Genomic DNA, 22,429 nt, shown 5'->3' with positions numbered 1-22,429 from the left:
AATCATTTCTCTTGAGGAGGCCCCCCCAGACCCCCCTCTCTTGAGGAACCCCTCAGGCTCACTTCTCTTGAGGAGACCCCTCAGACTCATTTCTCTTTAGGAGCCCCCAGAGACCCCCCCAGACTCCCCTCCCTTGAGGAGCCCCCAGTCTCACTTCTCATGAGGAGACCCCTGAGACCCCCCCAGACTCACCTCCCTTGAAGACCCCCCAGACTCACCTCCCTTGATGAGCACCCAGACTCATTTCTCTTTAGGAGCCTCCTGAATCCCCCCAGACTCACCTGCCTTGAGGAGCCCTCCAGACTCACCTGTCTTGAGGAGCCCCCCAGACTCGCCTCCCTTGAGGAGCCCCCCAGACTCATTTCTCTTTAGGAGCCCCCTGAAGGCCCCCAGATTCACCTCCCTTGAGGAAACCCCTCACAACCCCAGACTCACATCCCTTGAGGAGCCCCAAGATTCATTTCTCTTCAGGAGCCCCCAGACCCCCAGACTCCCCTCCCTTGAGGAGGCCCCAAACACACCTCTCTTGAAGAGGCCTCCCCTCCAGACCTCCCTTGAGGAGGCCCCCTCAGACTCATTTCTCTTGAGGTGGCCCCAGACTCCCCTCCCCTGAGGACCCCCCCAATCCCCCAGACTCCCCTCCCCTGAGGACACCCCAGACGCCCCCAGCCCCACCTCTCTTGAGCAGGCTGGCGCGGTAGCGGCCCTCCAGGGTGCAGTTCCAGCGCTCGAAGCGGAACTGGTACTGGCACTCCAGGGCGCTCATGCTGATGGCCTCCATCAGCGTTTCGGCCACGCCGGGGTCGCGCCGGCACATCCGGCGCTGCTTCTTCTCCAGCTTCAGGCGGTCACACACCTTGTAGTGGGCCTTGACGGCCGCCTCCTCCATTTCTGAGGTCAGAGGGAGGATGGTCAGGGGTTCGTTCCCCGTCAGCCTGCAGAGAAACACAGGGACACCATGGTGAGGGCAGGGGAAACAAAAAATTGCTGCAAGGGTTCACAGAATCACAAGGCTGGCAGAGACAGCAAAGCAGAGATGGGTTAAGAGAGACCTTTTGGGCTGGGGACACTCCTGCTGCAGCCTTGGCTGGGCACGGGGAGGAGACCTGTGTGCTCTGGCCAGTGCTTCTGCCCTGCCATTAAAGCCCCTTCCTTCCACAGAATTCCCAGAACTGCCACAATGACCAGGCTGGAAGAGACCTTCAAGACCATCATTGAGGCTTTTTAATAAATCCCTACTTTATTACAGAATCACAGAATCACACAAGGTTGGAAGAGACCTTCAAGACCATCGAGTCCAACCCAGCCCCAACAGCTCAACTCAACCCTGGCACCCAGTGCCACATACAGGCTTTGTTAAATGCTGCTCCTGCACAACCATCATTGTGAGGAGTTTGAGGGCCTCTGCTGCATGAATTTAACATCACGGGCCGACGGGGAGCTGAAGTCGGAGCCCAAGGCAGGGAAAAGCCTCAGGTTATATAGGGAAAGGGCGGGATTTGGAACAACAAATCAGGAGAGGGGTACAGAAGATACATTGAAGACTGACAATAGTAAATAGCCAACGGGAGATAGTTGCGGGTGGGGCCCTGGCCCCTGAACCAATCACCCAACACCCTAGCCAGTTAAATACAACCAGGCATGGGGACTCCACCACCTCCCTGGGCAGCCATTCCAGAACTTTATCACTCTTTCTGTGAAAAACTTTTTCCTAATTTCCAGCCTGTATTTCCCTTGAGGCTGTGTGCTCTGGTTGTGTCAGTGCTGCTGCAGAAAGAGCCCAGGCCCAGCTGAGCACAGGCCCCTTTCAGGAGCTGCAGAGAGTGATGGGGGCAGCCCTGAGTCTCCTTTGCTCCAGGCTGAGCACCCCCAGCTCAGAAATTCTCCCCCATGAAGGTGGTGAGGCCCTGGCACAGGCTGCTTAGAGAGGCTGTGGTTGCACCATCCCTGGAAGTGTCCAAGGCCAGGCTGGACGCTGATCTAGTGAGTGCATCCCCAGCCAGGGCAGGGGCTTGGATCTAGATGGTCTTTAGGGTCCTTCCAACCCAAACCATTCTGGGATTCCATGAAATGCAGTGATAGAAATGGGGTCACTGGCGGGATCAGGATCTCCTGGCTGAGCATCCCTGTGGATTTGATTTACAGTGAGGCTCCTCGCAGTGTGTGTGCAAGGTGGCAGCAGGAAAAAGCTAAGAGGAAATATTTGGATTTATGCTCCCTAGCAGATCTCACAGAGCTTGTTTGGGCATAAACCCTTGGCCACCTCCACCACAGGACTGTGTTTAAAACTGAAAGTGGAAAGAAATCATTTCAGGTGCCTCACTGCATGAACTTGGGGAACTGGCAAAAATACATGAACACCACTGTCACTGTCCTGGGCATAAACAAAAAATCATTTTAGCACACCAAGCAGAGCCAGAACCCAGCTGGGGAAGGCACAGAGGATGATTTGTCCCATCAGAGCCCAAGAGACACCCTGAGAATGCACAGAAAGCCACCCTGCCCTCAGCAGAGGAGATCCTGACACAAAACCCAGCAAGCCACAGCCCGAGGCTGGAGAGCAGGACACACTTCCCAGGAGATGCTGCCAAAAGCTTTTACAGGACAGAACAAGCTCAAAACCTAAAAAAAAAAATCCCATAACCCCAAGAAATTCATGTCCCTTTGCCTCGTCCCCTCCCTCCACCAGCACAAGGTTCTTGACTCAACAGTGGGCAACAAAAGATGCCAGGGGACTGTTCCTGGTGTCAAGTGACAGCTGCTGGCAAAGGACCAGGCTGGCATGGTCCCCAGGAGCAGGGAGGCTGCAGGAACATCTGCTGGGCTCAGGAGAGCTCTGCTGGCCAGGCTGCTGTGCCCCACAGTGCTGGCTGTGCCCTGCTCCGGCCAGGTGCCAGTCCCACAGTCCATGGGAAGCACCACCAGGGCTCACACAGCACCTGCAGACACATTCCACAGCCAGAAATGAAAAAAATGGCTGGGAAAATCTGGGAATCCAGAGCTGGGAACACGCTGGAATGTTGCAGTCCTGCACTGGGGAAGGTTGGGGACATCTCCAGTGCTGCAGGAGCACTGGGAAAAATGGGGTGATGGCAATGGGAGGAATGGCTCACACAGCACCTGCAGACACATTCCACAGCCAGAAAGGAAAAGATGGCTGGGAAAATCTGGGAATCCAGGGCTGGGAACACACTGGAATGCTGCAGTCCTGCACTGGGGAAGGTTGGGCACATCTCCAGTGCTGCTGGGACATCTCCAGTGCTGCAGGAGCACTGGGAAAAATGGGGTGATGGCAATGGGAAGGGAGCTCCCTCACCCCTCTTTGCTGAGATGCTGGAAACCCCTTAAAGCCCCACCCGTCCTGCAGGAGCAGTGATTGGCTGGTTTTAATGAGTATTTCTCTCTAATTAATGGCACTGGGAAAAATGGGGTGATGGGAATGAGAAAGGAGCTCCTTCACCCAATTTGCTGAAATGCTGGAAACCCCTTAAAGCCCCACCTGTCCTGCAGGAGTGTGGGAACCCAGGGCATTCCCCTGACTGCCCTGGAAGGCTCAAGACCCTGGCAAAGAGGTTAAAAAGAGATTTTAGCCCACAGAGAAAATTGCCAGCTTTGTGTGAAGATGTACAAGCCACAAGAGTTTAAGCAGAATGACAGTTAATTTGTCACAAAGTGAAAAAAGTAGGATTTTAAAGATTTAGAATAAAACTTCAAAAAGCAAGATAGAGAGATCTAAGTGTGTCCTGTCCTTCTTCTTATTATTCTTGTCCTCCATCTTCTGCTCTAATAGTGACACTTCTAAATTAGAGACAGACTGTCTAACATAAGTGATAAGTATTTTTAAATTATTGCAAATAAAGTACACATAGTTCTTAGTATAAAAAACTAACACCACCCCAAAGACAGTCAGTGTGCCACAAACAGACCCACCAAACAAACCCCAGCGAGTCAGAAAAAAATGTAATAGATAAAAAAATAAATAAACAACCTTAAAAACCAAAGCATCTCAACTTCTTCAGATGCAGGGCTAGAAAAAAAGACTCTTTAATACCTCAAAAGCCATTTCAACCACTAAAAACCCAAGACAGGAGCAGTGATTTGCTGGTTTTAATGAGTATTTCTCTCTAATTAATGGGATGCATCCTGCCAGCAGCACAGGGGCTCAGGATGCTTTAACTCCCAAACCTTGGTGCACAATGGGCACAAAATCCTGCCCTGAGTCCCAGCCAGGCACATCCAGTACAGATCCAGTCATTACTGAGGCATTGATGAGGTGATTTAATATCAGATATATCTCAGGGAGGGAGCAAAAATGGCTGAGGTGGGACTTTTAAGACAAAGGTGGGCAGGAAAATGTTCTCCTTCAGTTACACTCAAAGGTGTTGATATCTCCAGAAAAACCCTGCAGTGATAAAAGCACAGAGGGACTGGTGGGAAACATGGAAAAATATCTTCCCTCAAGTTTTGCTCCCCCCAAAATAATAATAATAATAATAATAATAATAATAATAATAATAATAATAATAATAATAATAATAATAATCTAGAATAATATTGTATCTATTATTATATTATTATATAATATATTTATATAATTTTATATTGTCTTTATTATTATATTATAATAATATAATAACATATAATATATAATATATAATATATAATAATTTATTATTGTTGTTGTTGTTGTTGTTGTTGTTGTTGTAAAATCTGAAAGGCCAAACAGCAAGGTCTGTTTGAAGCATATTTTAACCCTTTCATTCCTGGCCTGTCCCAGCTCCTCCCCAAGGAGAAGAGGACATCACCCAGCCCTGGTGCCTCCCAAAACTCAGCCAAAGCTCCCAGGAGGCTCATTCAGGAGAGAGGTGCCTCAGCCTGAGCTCCACTGCAGCAAAGATCTGTAACAAGATCTCCAGGACGTTAATTCCTGGCTTTCCTGGTACCCTAAAGATTCACTCCTGCAAACTTTGATGGCTGGCACCAGAGTCCCTCACCTGGCAAAGCAGAGGGAGGGAGGCATCCAAACATTTCCCAAGCTCCCTCTCCCCATTTTTTTCTTTCCAGCTGAGCAGGGGTTGTTCACCTAAATGGTCTGGGAAAAAGCTCCAAGGATGCTGTAGCAGATTCTCTTGGAGTGAGGAGGGAGATGTGAATTGATGCTGCAGCCAAGAATTCTGCAGAGCAATTGGTGATTCCCACCCTCTTCCCACCTTTCCCCCTCAGCTGCTTGGCTTTGGGATACTTTAAATTACACTTTCCCACAGATCAGCCTTCCTAAACTGGCTGATAGCAATGGTGTGTATCTCCAACAAAAGTCACCTAAACACACACAAAATAAAGATCCAGAGACCAGCAGATGGCAGGAAATGGGATTCATAGAGATTCACAGTGCCACAACTGGCAGAAGAACAACCTGGGTGACACCACGATTTACAGAGATCCACCCATTACTACTCAGAAGCATTCCTGGAACAAGCCAAGGACTAAAATGAGGGGGAAAAGGGGTTTTCCCTCACCAGCACACAGAAACCCTGCCAGATGAAGAGCAGAAGCTTGGTTTTGGGATATTTCAAAGTCCAGTTTCTCACAGATCCAACTGGCCAGAAAACTGGCTGATAGCAATGGTGTTTAGGTGACAAAAGTCACCTAAACACACAAAATAAAGATCCAGGGACCAGCAGATGTCAGGAAATGGGATTCATGGTGCTTCACAGTGCCACTACTGGCAGAAGAACAACCCATGTAAAACCACAATGAACAGAGATCCCATCACTGCCTGCATTGCTGCTCAGAAGCACCCCTGGAACAAGCCAAGGAGTAAATTGAGGGGGAAAAGGGGTTTTCCCTGACCAGCATGTAGAAACCCTGCCAGGTGAAGAGCAGAAGCTTGGCTTTGGGATATTTCAAAGTCCAGTTTCTCACAGATCAACTGGCCAGAAAACTGGCTGATAGCAATGGTGTTTAAGTGACAAAAGTCACCTAAACACACACAAACTAAAGATCCAGAAACCAGCAGATGGCAGGAAATGGGATTCAAGGTTCTTCACAGTGCCACAACTCTCCCACATCTGGTAGAAGAACAACCTGGGTGACACCACGATTTACAGAGATGCACCCATTACTACTCAGAAGCACCCCTGGAACAAGCCAAGGAGTAAATTGAGGGGGAAAAGGGGTTTTCCCTGACCAGCACACAGAAACCCTGCCAGGTGAAGAGCAGAAGCCACACACACAGACCCACACACACGTTTTCCCTTCGGGGGCCCTCGGCTCCGCACGCACATTCCAGAGGCCCTGGGGACAGGGGTGAGGTGGCACTTTGCAGAGCGTGGCATCAATAACAAAGGCCAGGCAGAGGCAGGGAGAGCTGCCCCACCTGACACGCTGCTGCATGGAGCCCTTCTAATCCCATAAAGCCCTTTTATGCAACCTCAGCTGAGCGAGGTCCTGTAAGGCAACGGTGTCAGTCGGACGCTTTCTCAGCTCCTCACAAAGGCCAAGCTGTTCCTGCCAAGGAAATCTTTCAGGGGCTGTGTGTGTCTATGTTTTTTTTTTGTTTTTTACACACCCAAGCCATGGCTGTTACAATTAAAGTGCCAGCCAGAACCCTGTGATTGTGTAATTTTGCTCCAAGAAGGGGCTGAGTGGGAGATGGAGTGGACACCTCTAAGTGGAAAAAGGTAGGAACTGGATGGTCTTAAAGCCAAGACCATCTAAGCCAAACTTAGCTGGTTCTAAGCTGAGAACCAGCTGTTCTAAGCCAAACTGTTTTAAGCTAGATTCCAAGATTCCAAAGGGTTCTGTGTGTGTGTCCACCAGGAACCTGGAGAGAGAGCAAACAGCTCATTGCACACAACCCAGGAAGATTTACCCCTCTGGAATTTGACTCTGAGAGCAACATCAACCTCCAGAGTCAAGAGACTGCTCATAGAATTCAGGATTCTAAATTTCTGCTGCAGAATTTTGCACCTTGTGGGTCCCTTCCAACTCAGGATATTCTGTGGGTTTTGACCTAATCTTCTCCAATTTCTGCTCTGAGTGCAAGATCCAAAAATCAGGAAGGACCTGGCTGCCCCAGCACCCTGAGAGGAACCATTGCAGCATCCTTTGTGCTATTCCCATTCCAGTTCCACCAGTCTGAAGCCAGGAAATCAGAAGGTTTATAATTAAATCAAGTGCCACTGGAGCTGGGATCCAAGATGAGCTGTTTGCTCTGCTGTGTCCACCTGCAATGACAGGGCTGCTGAAATTCTGCATTTCCATCCCACTTCCTCCTCTGTTAGGAAATTTCTCTTCGGTCCATCTGTACAATGCCTGGATTAATTCTAGTTCCACTTTCCATATTTATCATGAATTGATGTAAAAAGCAAGACCCATCTGGTTTGCACACACTCTATTCCTGTCACTTCCTTGGTCGTGAACTTCATCTCAAACATTGCTAATTACTTTTTTTTTTTTTCCTGGAGTTCAATCACCCAAGGATTTGGGAGAGATCCCAAGCAGAGCCCTGGCTCTACTACACAGGCCAGGTTTTATCTGTGACATCATGGAATTACTGACCTTCCAAGAGGCAACTCAAGACAGATCCTGCTTCCCACTCATCTCAGGGGTCAAGAGATTTTATGGCCTCATCAGCTCACACTTCCATCAGTGCCCCTGGATTTTCCCTTGTTGAAGTGGGGACTTTCCTGCCGGGGATTGGAGCAGGATGAGGCAGATTTAAGGCACCTACACAGACCTGTGAGGGCACCCTCAGTTTTGAGGTGCTCCAGAGTTTCCTTTGCAAGTGCCACTGGAGCTGTTTCCTCTGCTGCTCCCACCTGGAATGACAGGGCTGCTGAAATTCTGCATTCCTACCCCACTTCCTCCTGGATTAGGAAATTTCTCTTTGGTCCATCAGTACAATGACTGGATTAATTCTAATTCCACTTTCCACACTAATTTTTTCCTGTGGAATTGCCACATTTTCAGCCCTTTTTCTTCTCTTTCCACCACTTTTCCTTTCATAATTAAAAAATCTTCTGGAAAATTGACAGCTTGACCACGAGTCTTCACCACAACACCTAAATTAATGATTGCATAGCTCAAGGAGTCTGAGTTATGCTGAATACCAGGCCTATATTATTTTATTTTGTACCAAATAACCTCCAGTTGCTCTCTTTCTCTCCTTTCATCACATTCCTACTCCGTGAATCTTTCCTAAATTGATTTATCACACTCATCCTCCCACAAAGGCTATGGAATATTTGAAGTATAAAAACCCAGAAGTCCAAGAAAATAATCTGAATTTCAAGGTAAGTAGTGAAGATTTGATATTTGGAAGAGCTGGACATGGAAGGCTCAACCACCACATTCTGCACTGTTCGGGCTTTTAAATGTTTACAGTTTTAAGTGTCCACGTGAACTCTAAAATATCCCAGATCTCCTTAGATTAAAATAAGGTTAATCCATAAAAATAAGGTTATGGATTCTCCAAACCTCAGGCTTCCAAAATGAAATCTCAGCAAGTGTCCACAAAGGTTGTTCTGTCAGAATTCCCCACTTCCACCTCACCCCTTTCCCGGTGTAATTTTCCCAGTGATCCCCTGACAAGATGCTGCGACATTGCGAGGGTCGAGGAAGGTGACAGGAGGAAAAGCGTTACTCCCAGCCTGAGGGAATCCAAACCACACAGGCCTTTACAGGACAGAGCTGAACCCCAGCCAGGAACCGAACCCAGCTTTGCTAAAACTCATCTTTGCGAGTTCCACCGTCCCTCATGGCCGTGCCAGTTCTCCTCCCTCAGGTCCATTCCCAGCCAGCTCTGCCCTGGGCTCACCTCTCCCTGTCATTGTCCCCAAACAATGGGGCCTGGCTGTGGGAGACCACGAAATAAAGCAATTATAAACTCCAGCAAAGAGCACAGAAATTCCCATCACAATTGCGCCTCAATGGCTGTTTTGATCCTTATCTTCCTCTCAACAGCGTGGCCAGAGCTTTCTTTAGGTGACAACCTCTCAAATGTCACTTCCTCCTTAGCCAGCAGTCCCCAAATCTCAGTTGCAGCTTCTACAGGAGTCACAGCCCCAACACAGAGGCTACTGGAGACACAGAATTCCCAGAATGACCAGGCTGGAAGAGACCTTCAAGGTCATCGAGTCCAACCCAGCCCCAACAGCTCAACCAAACCCTGGCCCCCAGTGCCACATCCAGGCTTTGTTAAACACACCCAGGGATGGGGACTCCACCACCTCCCTGGGCAGCTCTCGGGGTCTCTTGCTGCTCACAGTGACCCTGAGATGTGTTAGAAAGTCTCTTTTCCCAGACCAGCGCTCGAAGAAGGAGTCAGAGCTCTTCAGTTCTCAGTCTCAAGGTTGTTTATTGTTCCTTATCTATAAAATTCTTTCTCCTGTCCAGCTGAGGTCCGCTCAGCAGGACAGACAGAGGCACTCTGCCTGCCCCCAGGGCGGTGTTATCTTTTTATACTAAGAACTACATGTACAATATTTACAATTACTTCCCAATACCTATCACCTTTGTTAGACACTGAGCTTCTGCTCTAAACCAATTCAAAAGTGCCACCATCAGAGCAGAAGATGGAGGCCAAGAAGAAGAAGGAGAAAGGCTGGACATGCCCAGATTCCTCCGTCTTGCTCCCTGAACCCCCAGTCTAAAAACCCCAAAAATCTATTTTTCCACTCTGTGATAAATTCACTATCATTCTACTTAAACTTTCATGGCTTGTAATTCTGCATATAAAAGTTGGCAATTGTTTTTTCCAAGGGCTCAGTCAAAGGCACAGGGGGGTCTGGGCTCTGTGCCAGGGTCTCTGAGCCCCCTGGGCAGGGGCTCGAGTCCTGCAGGGCAGCCAGAGGAATTTCCTGGGTTCCCACAGGCAGCCATTCCAGAACTTTATCACTCTTTCTGTGAAAAACTTTTCCCTGCTATCCAGCCTGTATTTCCCCTGGTGCAGCTCGGGGCTGTGTGCTCTGGTTGTGTCAGTGCTGCTGCAGAAAGAGCCCAGGGCCAGCTGAGCACAGGCACCTTTCAGGAGCTGCAGAGAGTGATGGGGGCAGCCCTGAGTCTCCTTTGCTCCAGGCTGAGCACCCCCAGCTCCCTCAGGGCTTCCTCACAGGGCTTACTACAACATTACACACTCCCAAAAACACCAAGTAGGGGTGAGAGGCCCTTCCAAGCTCACAGCATCAAGGTGGGAAGCAGCCAAACCCCACAGCCCTGCTCCAAAGGAGAGCATGTGCTTGATGGGTTTTTCTAGTGGAGGTTTCTGGGGTTTGGGGATAGAGGGAAATCCTCTAAGGTCCTTGGATCAGCTTCTGAGCAATGGGGAGGAGGAGGAAAGAAGATAAAAGCAACAGCACAGGGGAACTTCCAACCCAGGAGATCCCACTCACCAGGGAAGGAAGCACCAGTCTCCTCATGGAATCTGCTCAAACAGATTTTTGGGGTTTTTTTTTAGGGAGAAAAGGTGCAGATTCTTGTAGGTTTCAATCATTCAAGCTCTCTTCAACCATGCCTGGATAGATCCATGCAGTGGCTTCCTCTGAGCCATCTCAGGATGGACACGTGGACATGGAAGGATCCAAAACCTCAGGTCCTACCCAGAGTTATTCCAGCATCCAGCAAAAAGGGAAAACAACAGCTGCTTCTGGACAAAGTAAACCAATGGTGCAAACCTCCTGCTTGGCCCTCTCCAGCACAGCTCTCCTGATGGCCTCCAGCACTCAGCTGCCACTCTGATCCCAAAGTTCTTTTTGGGTGCTACCACAGAGTTTCCTATTTCAGATGTAGATGAAGCTCATATGGAAGTTGGGAGATTTCTCCAGGCCTGCACTGGGGAGAACACTGGACTCCAACCACCAGCAGGTTTTTAAACCAGTTCAGAAGGGATTTCCTTGGGAATGGGACAAAACATGGATGGTTTTCTGCCAGATACAGGACAGTTGCTGCGTGTATACATAAACTTTCATCCAACTTCCTGCCAAAACAGGTCCTCACCTTCCCCTGGACAAATTACCAAAAAGTCTGGCATGTGACATATAAAGGAAAAAAGCTCTCAGTGGATGAGCAGGGTAGAGATGTGACAGAGCTCAGCTGTGGAGGGCTGGAGATGCTCCCATTCCTGCAGAGGACTTCATGGGATGGAGGTGCCTTGAGGAACAGCTCCACTGGAGAACCACAAGGAGCTCCTCCAAGCTGCTGCAGCACTCCCCTCTCCTGCAAAGCAGGAAGGCTGCACAGGTTATGAATTAAAACTCACTGAAGGGAGGGTTTGCCTTCCCTTCCCCAGTGAGGGGGAACAAACTCAGCAGAGGAAAGAATCAATTTTGGCTCTTTGGTGGCGCACCTGAACCACAAGGCTGAAGAATTTCTCCTCTTTCCCCCCTCCTCTCCTTACACCAAACCTTCCTCAGGAAGTTTCCAGCCCATCAGAGCAAAAGACAATTTGATTTTAGGTAAAAACCTCAGCCCCAAGACATAATTGCCATGGAAGGACCCATTCTGTCCACAAACAAGCAGAAGCAGAGAAAGAGGGCGGGGAGGGAAAGGTTGTTTCCTCTCCCCTTCATCCTCTCAAGAATGAAACAGCAATCAGGGAGATTTACAAAGGATTTTCAACCCAACGGTGCCAGTGGAATGCACGGGCCAGGCGGCAACAGGGGCTTTCAGTGCTGAGTTAAGAGGCATTAGCTCTGCCCCTGGCAGCCTGTGCCAGGAATTATCCCCCCACACCATCCCCTCCTTGGCTGGACAGCTCCTGGAGCCCCAGTCCAAACCCCTGCTCCTTGGCCAGCCACTGATCATTTGTATTTAATTTATTTTAATTTATTTATTTGATTTTTTTATTTTATTTATTTTAATTTTTTAGCCTAACATAATTTCTTTTGGCCTGTAGCCTGCTGCAGCATAGGCAATGAGGAGTTGGGAGTTTGATGCAGGGAAGCAGGAAAAGTGCAATGGAAGATGAAGAATTAACCCAGAGAAGAAAATAAAAGGTTTATTTTAACCCATTAACTCCACGCGGTCTAGAGGGGAGGAAAAAAAAATCAAAAGCCCAAAAAGGGACAGATTTTTAAAATATTGGGGCTTTTGTTGGGGTTTTTTGGGGGGAGGGGGGAATATTTTGTGGGTTTTGGGTTTTTTTTAACACTACTGAATATCCTCTCATCCCAGGATCTCAGCTCCATCCCTGACACAGGGTTAGAGAAATTCACGCTCTCAAGCACAGGCTGAGATTGTTGAGGTGTCCTGTGCAGGGCCAGGAGCTGGACTCAATCCTTGCAGGTCCCTTCCAACTCAAGATATTTCATGATTTTTAATCTAAAATTGGGCCAAAAATGACATAGAAGACAAAGGACATTTCTAGGTGCCACTTACAGAAGATAAGAATCATCACCCTGCCTTGCTTTTCAGCAGTTTTTGGTGGGATTCAGGACCAGAAAAGGACAACAAATGTCATGGATCACACGACAGAACACAGCAAAAGATTTTATACAAGATTTTAAAGACAGGAGACCAAAGGAGGTGGCCCAGGGGCTCAGTGGTCTTGAGCCCCATGGAAACCTATCTGCTCCTACCACAAATCCCAAATTCCTAAAGGCCAAAATGCTTCAGAAACAGCTTTGATTTTCTGTTCCAAGCAAAGAAAATCCAAGTTCATGATCTTTCTCACCAGCTTCCCTCATCTGGGAAGAGTTGCACAGAATAAATGATATTTGGCATTTGAAATCTAAACAAAGAGGCCCAAAAGCCCCATAAATGTTTGTTCCCTGTGCTTCTTGCACTGATGCTGCTTTTTTTTAATTTATTTTACCAAGAAGGAATCAGAAAGCACCACGCAGGGGGTAAGGACATTCCTTCAAAAGGGTAATTCCAGCTCTCAAAACACCTCCTGCCCATCCTTCTTTGAAGGATCAACTGTCCAATTAAGAAATGACACCTCAATTATTTTTACCTTTAACCCAATAACCAACCACCCATGCCCTGCAATGGGGACTTTTTTATCCAATTACACAAAACCACCCAAACCCATGGAGGAGAAGGGAAAGAAGGAGACGAAAGAAGGAGAAGGAGGAGGAGGAGGAGAAGAAGAACCAAATCCTGCAGATCCAGCCAGGGCAGGAAGCTCCACAGGGAGAGCTCGGCTCAGGCCAGTGCAGGGATCAGACCTTTTGACTCAGACCAGGCACAGCATTAAAAAATAATAAAATAATAATAATAATAATAAATGGCAGCCATTGAGAAGGGAGCGGTTTTTCCAAAGTGCACATCATTAAACGTCAAGGCTCGCTGCCACCGGATGTTGTGGAGCCCAGAACGATGAACAGACTCCAAAATGGATTAAACAAACTCAGGAAAGGGAGGTTCAGGCAGCTGGGTGATGAAACACGAGGGCTCAGGAAGCCTTTAAACCACAGGCAGCCAGCAGGACACGTCAGGAGCCACATCACTGCTCCCAGCTCTCCTTGGAACCCCCAGAGATCCACAAGTGGTTGGAGAAACCTTTGATTTGACCCCAAATGGCAGCTGTTGTGTTCCCAACCACCTGCAAGATGCTTCTTGCTGCAGTCACAGCATTTGGACATTTAACACTGAACCCATCTGCACTCTGGAACCCTTTGGATGGCAGCAGGAATGGCCCCAGAGGTGTCAAGCACACAGCACACTGATATTTTACCAACTGGGGCCTTCCAGGGCTTAAAGGAGTCTGATAAAAGAGAGAGAGAGAGAGAGACTTTTTACAGATAATAATAAAGGAATAAGTCAAATCTCATCTTCTTTTTTGCCAGGGTCAGGATTAAAATGTGTGAGATGGAATTTCTTGTTGGCACTCAGATGTTTATCAGTTCTTATCTCTGTCACACTCTCACAAACCCTGAGTTCTGCAGCGCTTCACTCCAACAAACTAAAAATGGAGCCCATCTCTCTCTCTGCAAGGCCTTTGAAGGATCAACTGTCCAATTCAGAAATGACACTGAAATTATTTTCATTTTTAACCCAATAACCAACCACCCATGGCTGCAATGGGGACTTTTTATCCAATTACACAAAACCACCCAAACCCATGGAGAAAGGAGAAGGAGAAGGAGGAGAAGGAGAAGGGGAAGAAGAAGGGGAAGAAGAAGAATCAGCCTCCACCCCAAAACCTCCATCTTGCTTTATATCCATTCCTGTATTCTAAACCCTTAAACTCTGAGTTTCCCACCCTGTGATCTCACACACTTCTATCCAAACTCCACACCCACAATCCCAGTTCTGTCATTCCATTTTGGAAGCTTCTCCAGGGCCTCAGGTCAGTGCAGTGTTCTCTTGGGGGTCAGTGCCTGGCAGCACAGAAATCTGAAATTCTCAGCAGCCAGGGCTCCAACAGGAACAGGACAAATGGGGAATGGCTTTAAATAAAGATATTTAGATGAGGTGCTACAAAAAATTCTTGGCTGGTGAAAACCAGGTTGTCCAGAGAAGCTGTGGCTGCCCCACCCCTGGAAGTGTCCAAGGCCAGGCTGGATGGGGCTGGGAGCAATCCCAGCAGGGCTCCCACCCACGGCAGCCCCGGGCACGCTGGGCTGTGGGCACAGCTCCCACAGCCATGTGTCAGTGTCAGTCTCCCCCTGCCAGGGAATGCATCTGACTTCCCACTGAATTCCTGCTTGTCTCCCTCACACCTCAGCCAGCCCTTCTGTCCACTTTGGGGGGTTGTGACCGTGTTCACAGGGGTCTGAGGATGAGGGAAGAGATGAGGATCTGACTCCATGTTTCAGAAGGCTGATTTATTATTTTATGGTATATATTACATTAAAACTATACTAAAAGAATAGAAGAAAGGATTTCATCAGAAGGCTGGCTAAGAATAGAATAAGAAGGAATGATAACAAAGGTTTGTGGCTCGGGCTCTCTCTGTCTGAGCCAGCTGGGCTGTGATTGGCCATTAATTAGAAACATCCAACATGGGCCAATCCCAGATGCACCTGTTGCATTCCACAGCAGCAGATAACCATTGGTTACATTTTGTTCCTGAGGCCTCTCAGCTTCTCAGGAGGAAAAATCCTAAAGAAAGGATTTTCCATAAAAGATGCCTGTGACAGGGGGTGAAGGCTGCCCGGCTCTGCAGCAGCAGGGTCTGGCTGGGGCTGTCCCTGCCTTGTCCCATCTGGGGGATAAATGGTGCCGTCCATCCCCAACACTGCCTGGTCTGTTCCCAGCCCATGCTGCAGCCACAGAGCTGCCCTTGCCCAGACCACAGAGCCTGGCAGCCAGGCAAGAAACTCCTTGGAGCCAAGGCAGCAGCTTCCCTGTGCACACACACACGCTCCAGCAGCACAGCAGCTAAAGAGAAAATCAAGTTTACTCGCCAGACAACATAAATGAAATTAAACCTTTGAGTGCAAAGAGCTCATCGAGTTCATTTGGACAGAAAAACAACTGGAGAATGAGCTTCTTCCTCCTTGCCCAGCCCTAGCTTTACATCCAGGACCTGGAGGTCCCAGCTGGAAGCAGGGACTGGCTCTTGGTCAACTTCTGGATAAATGACAACTTCTAGAAACAAGCATGTGGGTTCAGGGAGGAGGGGTGTCAGCTCCCCCTCCCCTCCCAACGTTACCAGCCCCTATTAGATATCCCTGGGAGGTCAGCTCATGGAGGATTGGGATGGTTGGGCGGTTTGACACATCATCTCAGCTATTTTGGGAGCAGTTTACGGGTCTGCAATTCCTCCCCTGCACAGCCCCGATAGCTTTTCCACTCTAATGTCACATTATCCTCGTGGCAGGTTTCAAAACTAAACAGGTGAAAAAACAAACATTCAGGGCACTGCACAGAGCAGGATGCACCAGAGGCTTTGGGGTGATGGGGTGGTGGAAGTTTATCCTCATCCTGAGGCCCAGCACAGGTTGTGGGAATCCCTTGTGAGCACAGAGGTTGATTCCTTACAAAACCCAACAGGAAGACACTCAAAGGCTCTTGCAGGAAACTCATCCCATGCCCAAAGGTGTCTTGTGAATGACTTCTTGGAGGAGCCCTGCAGCCCTGAGGCTTCAAATGGGGCTTTAGTGGTCAAACCTCAGCTAAACAAAGCAGCCCTGGCAAAGGTTTCAAACTCAGGTAAGGACGAGCCATCAATGCAGGGGAATGTTCTTGTTGCTCCATTCTGTTACCAACACCAGGAACCAAGCTCTGCTCCAGACTCAGGGGCACTGTGTGGTCCTTCCTTCCCCACCTTCCACCCACCCTGAGCACTGCTCAAGAACAAACAGGGTGAGCATCTGCCCCCAGCCTCCTGATGTTCCTTCACCACCTTCCTCCAAGGGCTGCATCCAGGCCCAGCTCTGGGGAAGGGAAGCAGAGGCTGGGACTGGGGTTAATCAGAGGGGACAAACAGATCAATATTGATGTTTTTAACAGACCCCAGCTCCCTTTCCAGTGTGACTTGACTACAGAACACTGGCAAGGACCTCAGCCAGAGCTACCCTGGCCAACACTTCAGGTGAACACCCTCAGGATCCTTGCTGAGTTCAGCACATACCTGGGTTTTTTTAATACTACAAAAAGTCTGTCTGAACAAAGAGCCACATTAGCCAAAATACCCCAGGCCAGGGAAAGATACAGTTTTATTCTGTGGACTGCACAGCATCCATAAAAAATGGGAAAAAGAGGGAGAGCCTTTTTTTTTTTTTTTTAATACAGTGATAGGAAAAGCAGAAAGAGTTTTAAACTAAAAGAGGAGATATTTTGATTAGATACAGGGAAGAAATTCTTCCCTGCAAGGCACCACACACCTGGAAGTGTCCAAGGCCAGGCTGGGTGAGGCTTGGAGGAACCTGGGACAGCAGGAGGTGTCCCTGCCCATGGCAGAGGGTGGAATTTTAAAGCCCCTTCCAACCCAACCCAACCCAACCCAACCCAAGCTCTGGTTTGCTGATCCACTCCAAAGCAATGCATTTGTGCTCAGTAATTGAAAGGCAAATCCTTTGTGCATTAAAGCAGCACGTGGGGCACACTCCACCAACCAGTATTAAGGAAAGCATTTCCTTCCTGTATTGATCACCCACCTACCCCACAAAGTGGCATTAAAAAGGCAGAGAGGGGAGGACAACAAGCCAAGTGTTATACATAGCAAATTCTGATTAGATTATGAAACTTTAAGAAGATCTTAACAAGTGGACAGTGTGCATTTTACATAATTAGCTTGTTGCTTATAAATGCCTCCCATAGTGCCAATGGCAGATTTTCACCACCTAAAATAGCCTAAAGCTGTCGGATTCAGGAGCCCCTGCCATCCCAATTTAGATCAACTCAAACACACAAAACCACGAGGTGGTTTCGTTACACCAAGATTAAGAATTGAATCGGCTCTTGTGTGCCTGGATGGTGGAAGGGGTAAAAGATTACAGAGGGCAAGGACACATTATGTCACCGTGTGCCACCCCAGCCCAATCCCCACTGAATGTGGCAGCTGTTCCTCACTGGGTTTTGGGAGATTTTGGGTCACTGTTGGGGGGACAGAGCCCGGCTTTAGGGCTGGATGCGAAGTTGTGGGATGCCACAGCTGCATCCATATTCATGGAGCTGAGAGCTGCTGCCCAGCTCTGTGAGACTCATCCTTCATCAAACTGGGGCTGTTCCACTCCAATTCCAAGAAGCAGCTCGGAGCAAGCCTCGAGTTACAACCACTGCCTAAAAAAGGTGACCTCAGGAGCAGCAGAGCAGGTAAAGAAACCATTTGATTTGCAAGCTGGGGGTGTTGGAGAAAGAAGTCCCAACAAAAGCAGAGCTACACTGTGTTATTCCTCTGCCCTCCTGCACTTAAAGGGAAAAACATTTTCAGTTATAATTAAGAAATGCAAGAAAACGTTATTCCTCTGCATCCCTGCAGTTAAAGGGAAAAATATTTTCAATTCTAATTAAAAAGTGAAGGAAAATGTTATTCCTCTGCCAATCCTCTGCATCCCTTCAGTTAAAGGGAAAATCATTTTCAATTCTAATTAAAAAGTGCAAGGAAACATGATAGGAGGTATCCTGAGGAAAAACCCTCACGGGAAGAGTGTCCACAGGTTTAGAGTTATCCCAGCAGGTAAACATCATCCAGAACACCTTCAATCAACCTGTGTGAGTTCCCATTTCCTAGAACAGCCATCAAAAGCTCAGAAAAGCAGCAGAGCAGAAAGGCAGTTCCTAAATCATGGGTTATGCAGAAAAATGAGGTTTTATCTTCACCTGCTGAACAGAACTGAGATCCTGGGTCTTTTCAGCACTGGGTCCTTTCAATATCCCACACTGGGCATTTCCAAGTCCCAAAGAACTTGAGGAAAAAGGGAAATGTTTCTGGTACCCTCCAAGAGAGCTGGAGAGGGACTGGGGACAAGGGATGGAGGGACAGGACACGGGGAATGGCTCCCAGTGCCAGAGGGCAGGGATGGATGGGAGATTGGGAATTGGGAATTCCTGGCTGGGAGGGTGGGGAGGAACTGGCACAGGGTGCCCAGAGCAGCTGTGGCTGCCCCTGGATGCCTGCAAGTGCCCAAGGCCAGGCTGGATGGGGCTTGGAGCAGCCTGGGACAGTGGGAGGTGTCCCCTGCCCACAGCAGGATAGTGCCATGATGTTGAGTTTTTATGTTTTTTTTTCTCTATAAGGCTTTTTAAGGACAAATTGTCTAATTAAGAAATGATACTTGAACTATTTTCACTTTTAACTTAATAACTAACTAGTCATGTTTCACAATGTGGACTTTTTTATCTAATCTTATACTACTACTTAAACTCATGAAAAAGAAGGATTAATTTCTGTTTTAAAACTTCTATTTTGTTTTATATATATTACTACATTCTAATATTTTAAATTCTAACTTCTCCATTATGTGATATTATACACATTAATTCGAACTATACACTCATAATTTTAGTTTTATCATTTAATTTGGGAAGCTTTTCTACAGCCTCAGGTCAAATGCAGCGTTCTCTTGGTGCTGTCAGTGCAGAAAGTCTAAAATTTTCAGTAACCAGGCTTCCAACAGCATGAGATGATTTCTCCTTTACCCTTCTAATCCAAACTATTGAGTGATTCTATGATTTCCCTTTGAGTCTAAAGAGTTTTACTCTTTAGGCCTCAGAAATGGGGGATTTGAGGGGGTCTATTCCCCAACCCATCTCCAGTACAGGGTTTGAATCTTTTCCTTTGGAAAGATTGCTGGGTTTCAGCTGAATGGAAGGCATTGGGTTTCATCTGTGAGAAGCTACAGCGAGGCCAGAAGTCCCAGCTGAGAGAGACCCCAATAATTGACACATCTGGGAAAAGCCAAGTGCAATTTCTGCACAGAGCACTGACCCAGGAGGATGTTCTGCCTCACAACACAAAGTGCTTGTGTTGAAAACACGGGATCCATTCCCAACCCAGGCCTGGACAATCAGTTTTCTAAATATTCAGAGCTGACATCTCATTTGAAACAATTATCTGCATCCCTAAATTCCTCTGAAAACACCCAGAATGCTACAGAATCCATCTGTGAAAGAGATGAAGAGATTTGAAAGTTTGGGGTCTAAATTACTCCTCGTGAATTCCTTTGGGAACTAGGAGTGGAAGAAGCAAAAGGAACAAAATCATTACAGGCAAATTACCTGAATTTGAGCCACTCAAGGGCCAGGAAACATCAGCATAATTCTATGTATGCAGTAGGAAATCAATTCTACTAAAAATAATAGAAAAATGGCCATACTCTGCAAGGCAGCAGAATCCTTTTCCACATTCCCATCTTTTCTTAATTCCCAAAGGACAACTAAAGGGGAAGGAGGCAGTGGGCAATGGGAGGAGCAAACTCATTTTTGAGAATTAAAATTCATTCTCGTAGTGTCACAATAAAAGGCAAATTCAGGGAAAGAACATTCACAGTTGTTCCCAAGTCATCAGTATTCCTCATTTTCCAGGCTTTAGGTTTCCCTGGTGCGACAACCAAATACAGGATGACCTACAATAATTCCAAGTACTCCAAAGTAATGAAAAGAAATCTGATTTTCAGCATCAGGAGCAATGCTGGAGTAAGTGAACTCCTGACAGCTTTCTCTGAGCTCCGTGTCAGACAGCACCTTAAAAACACCCACGAGGACCCAAATGTGTTTTCCATGGAATACAGAACATGGATAATGTGTTCTAAATCAGCCCTGGGGCCAGGCAGTTAATGAGAACAGAAAAGAAATATTCAGTAATTGCCCATTCACTGCAAGGGGAGAGGGATTGCAGAACAAACCTCGCATGGAATCACGGGACAGAATTCCATGGCAGGGTGCAGGCACGGAGGGGATGACTGAGGTAACTCCTCTGGAGCTTCCCAAATTAAACTCTGAGCTCTTAATTAGCAGAAATTGTGCAGTAAAAGGTGTCTCCTGATACCCGAGGTGCTGGCATTGAATCACAGAGTACATCTGGATTCACTTGCAGATGCACTTTGGTGGTTATGCTCAGTTTTTCATGGATTTGCCAGGAATTGTGTCCAGCACTGCAAGGGACAAGCAAATTCCAGGGAGTCCAGGCTGTACCCGAGGGTACAGACACACCAGGGAAATCCTGGGGTGTGAATAAATAAAAAGTTAATATTTTTAACAACGCAGGTGGAATTAGTCTGATATGGAAGCACAACAACAAGGGAAATAAAAATTAAAATGAATATTAAAACCCCCACATTGGGTATATTCCATAAGAGAGACAGCTTTGCTGGAAGTCTTCACAAACAATCTGAATCCTCCTTTTCAGTTCAGCTCTTGATATTCCAACACGAGAAGGGATAAAGAACACTGAGAACCATTCTTGAACTACTCCATCAACAGATGCTCATTAGAGCTAATCACAACCAGAGCAGCCCCAGCCTGAAATGGAGTTTCCATCTGTCTCCAAAATGCACGTGGGCTTAGCTGTACAAATCCCACATCCCACCTACTTCTGTGGATCTGGACACTGAGTCATTATTCCCAGGAGGATACAGGGCACAGCTACATGGAGCCTATCAGAATTAGAGTTAACAAGCTAAAAATATAAAAAAATAAAACCAGAAGGATCTCAATTCATTTCCAAGTGTCACAAAGGTGATCAGCTATAGAGTATAATCTCAAAAAAATACATTAATAATGATACTGGAGAAAGAGTAGACTTATATTCCAAATTAAAAATTAAAATAAAAACTTGCTTATGAATAAATCTCCTCAGCAGGGAGGACAAGCAGAACCAGAGCTGCCCACTCAATACATGAAGACAAGTCAGGGCAAAAGAAAAATTTGTCAGAGCCCTGCTTGCACTCCAATTTAGCCTGAGTCATTATTTTTCCCCTGAATCCTGTGGCAAAACATATTTAAAAGGAAGGGTATGAATGTAAATTGAAAGGAAATTCAGGAGATTCAAGGAAACTTGGGAGTTTAAGCAGACCCAGGGTGAGACCGGTCTTTGGTTTCTTGGACAAACCAAACCAGAATTCCCAGCTCTTTCAGCAAATCCTACACAACCACGTTGCTGAAGCAGCAGCTGAAACCCAAGAGCTCTGTGACAAAACTTGGCCAGGTCCTTGCCTGGGAGCCGGGATCACATTCCCCAGCCCCTCTCTCCGTCTGAGCCCGAGACTTTCCCGCTGGCCCCGTGTCAAGAGCCCTGTCCCACTCCCAGCCTCGGTGGCTCCTGCTGCCAGAGCCTCCTGCCAGACGTCCCCTGAGGCTGGGGAGGTGTCCAGCATCCATCCCTGACCCTCATAACCCCAGGGACACCAACCTGCATGGCCCACAGCTCGTTTCTGTGAAACCCCGCGAGCGATGCCGCGGCCTGAACCGCGGGAATGAGAGCGGCGGGAGCTTCGCGCTCCACTGGGTGCCATTTGTTTGCCATTTGTTTTCCTGGTGCTGGAGAAAGGAACCCCTCCAGTTTACCCCTGTCCAGCCCCAAAATAGCAGTGCCCCAAAAATGTATTGCTCACAGGCAGCTGGAGCAATGAAAAATGACACCAAAATCATGGAGATATAGGGAGGGAATGACTGGGAGATGTTCACTTCATTGTCACAGGTCGCAGGATGAAGGGAGCAAGAATAACCCATCCTAGCACAAAAATATTGCTATTAATCATCAAAATACTCTTTGTATTCATTTCTTCCACCCTGTGTCACTTTAAGCAAGAACTCAAGACTATTTTCCCAGGATCATGACTTCCCACCCAACTTTCTGCTGAAGGATGTCCACATTGAGGGCTTTGACATCATGGTAATAAACCCTAATCCCTTCTAGAGCTGTCAAGAAGCAAAGTGAAGTTTAGCAAAGCAAATGGCAGCTTCAAGGAGGAAAGCAATGCCCAAAGAACACAAAGATAAGAGGAAAACCTTTCTAACATAATTTCTTTGTGAATCAAAAGCATTCTTCACCCTGGAATTTTCCTCCGAGGTAAAATGGGCCATGCCACTAATTTAAAAA

At 47.5% G+C, this 22,429-nt stretch overlaps 1 protein-coding gene across 1 annotated transcript in view; it reads right to left on the bottom strand.

The window, feature by feature from the left end:
• Positions 1 to 22,429, bottom strand: part of WNT9A (Wnt family member 9A) — a 66,966-nt gene that overhangs the window by 23,101 nt on the left and 21,436 nt on the right. The window contains exon 2 of the mRNA XM_071456338.1: positions 676 to 935. Coding sequence (XP_071312439.1) covers positions 676 to 935 — 260 coding nt within the window. The remainder of the gene's footprint in view (positions 1 to 675; positions 936 to 22,429) is intronic.

Source organism: Agelaius tricolor, unplaced genomic scaffold, assembly GCF_023055355.1.
Source record: "Agelaius tricolor isolate 1412-34295 unplaced genomic scaffold, bAgeTri1.0.p SCAF_58, whole genome shotgun sequence".
NCBI lineage: Eukaryota > Metazoa > Chordata > Aves > Passeriformes > Icteridae > Agelaius > Agelaius tricolor.
The sequence above is the reverse complement of the archived record's forward strand: the minus strand, read 5'-3'. Positions and strand labels throughout refer to the sequence as shown.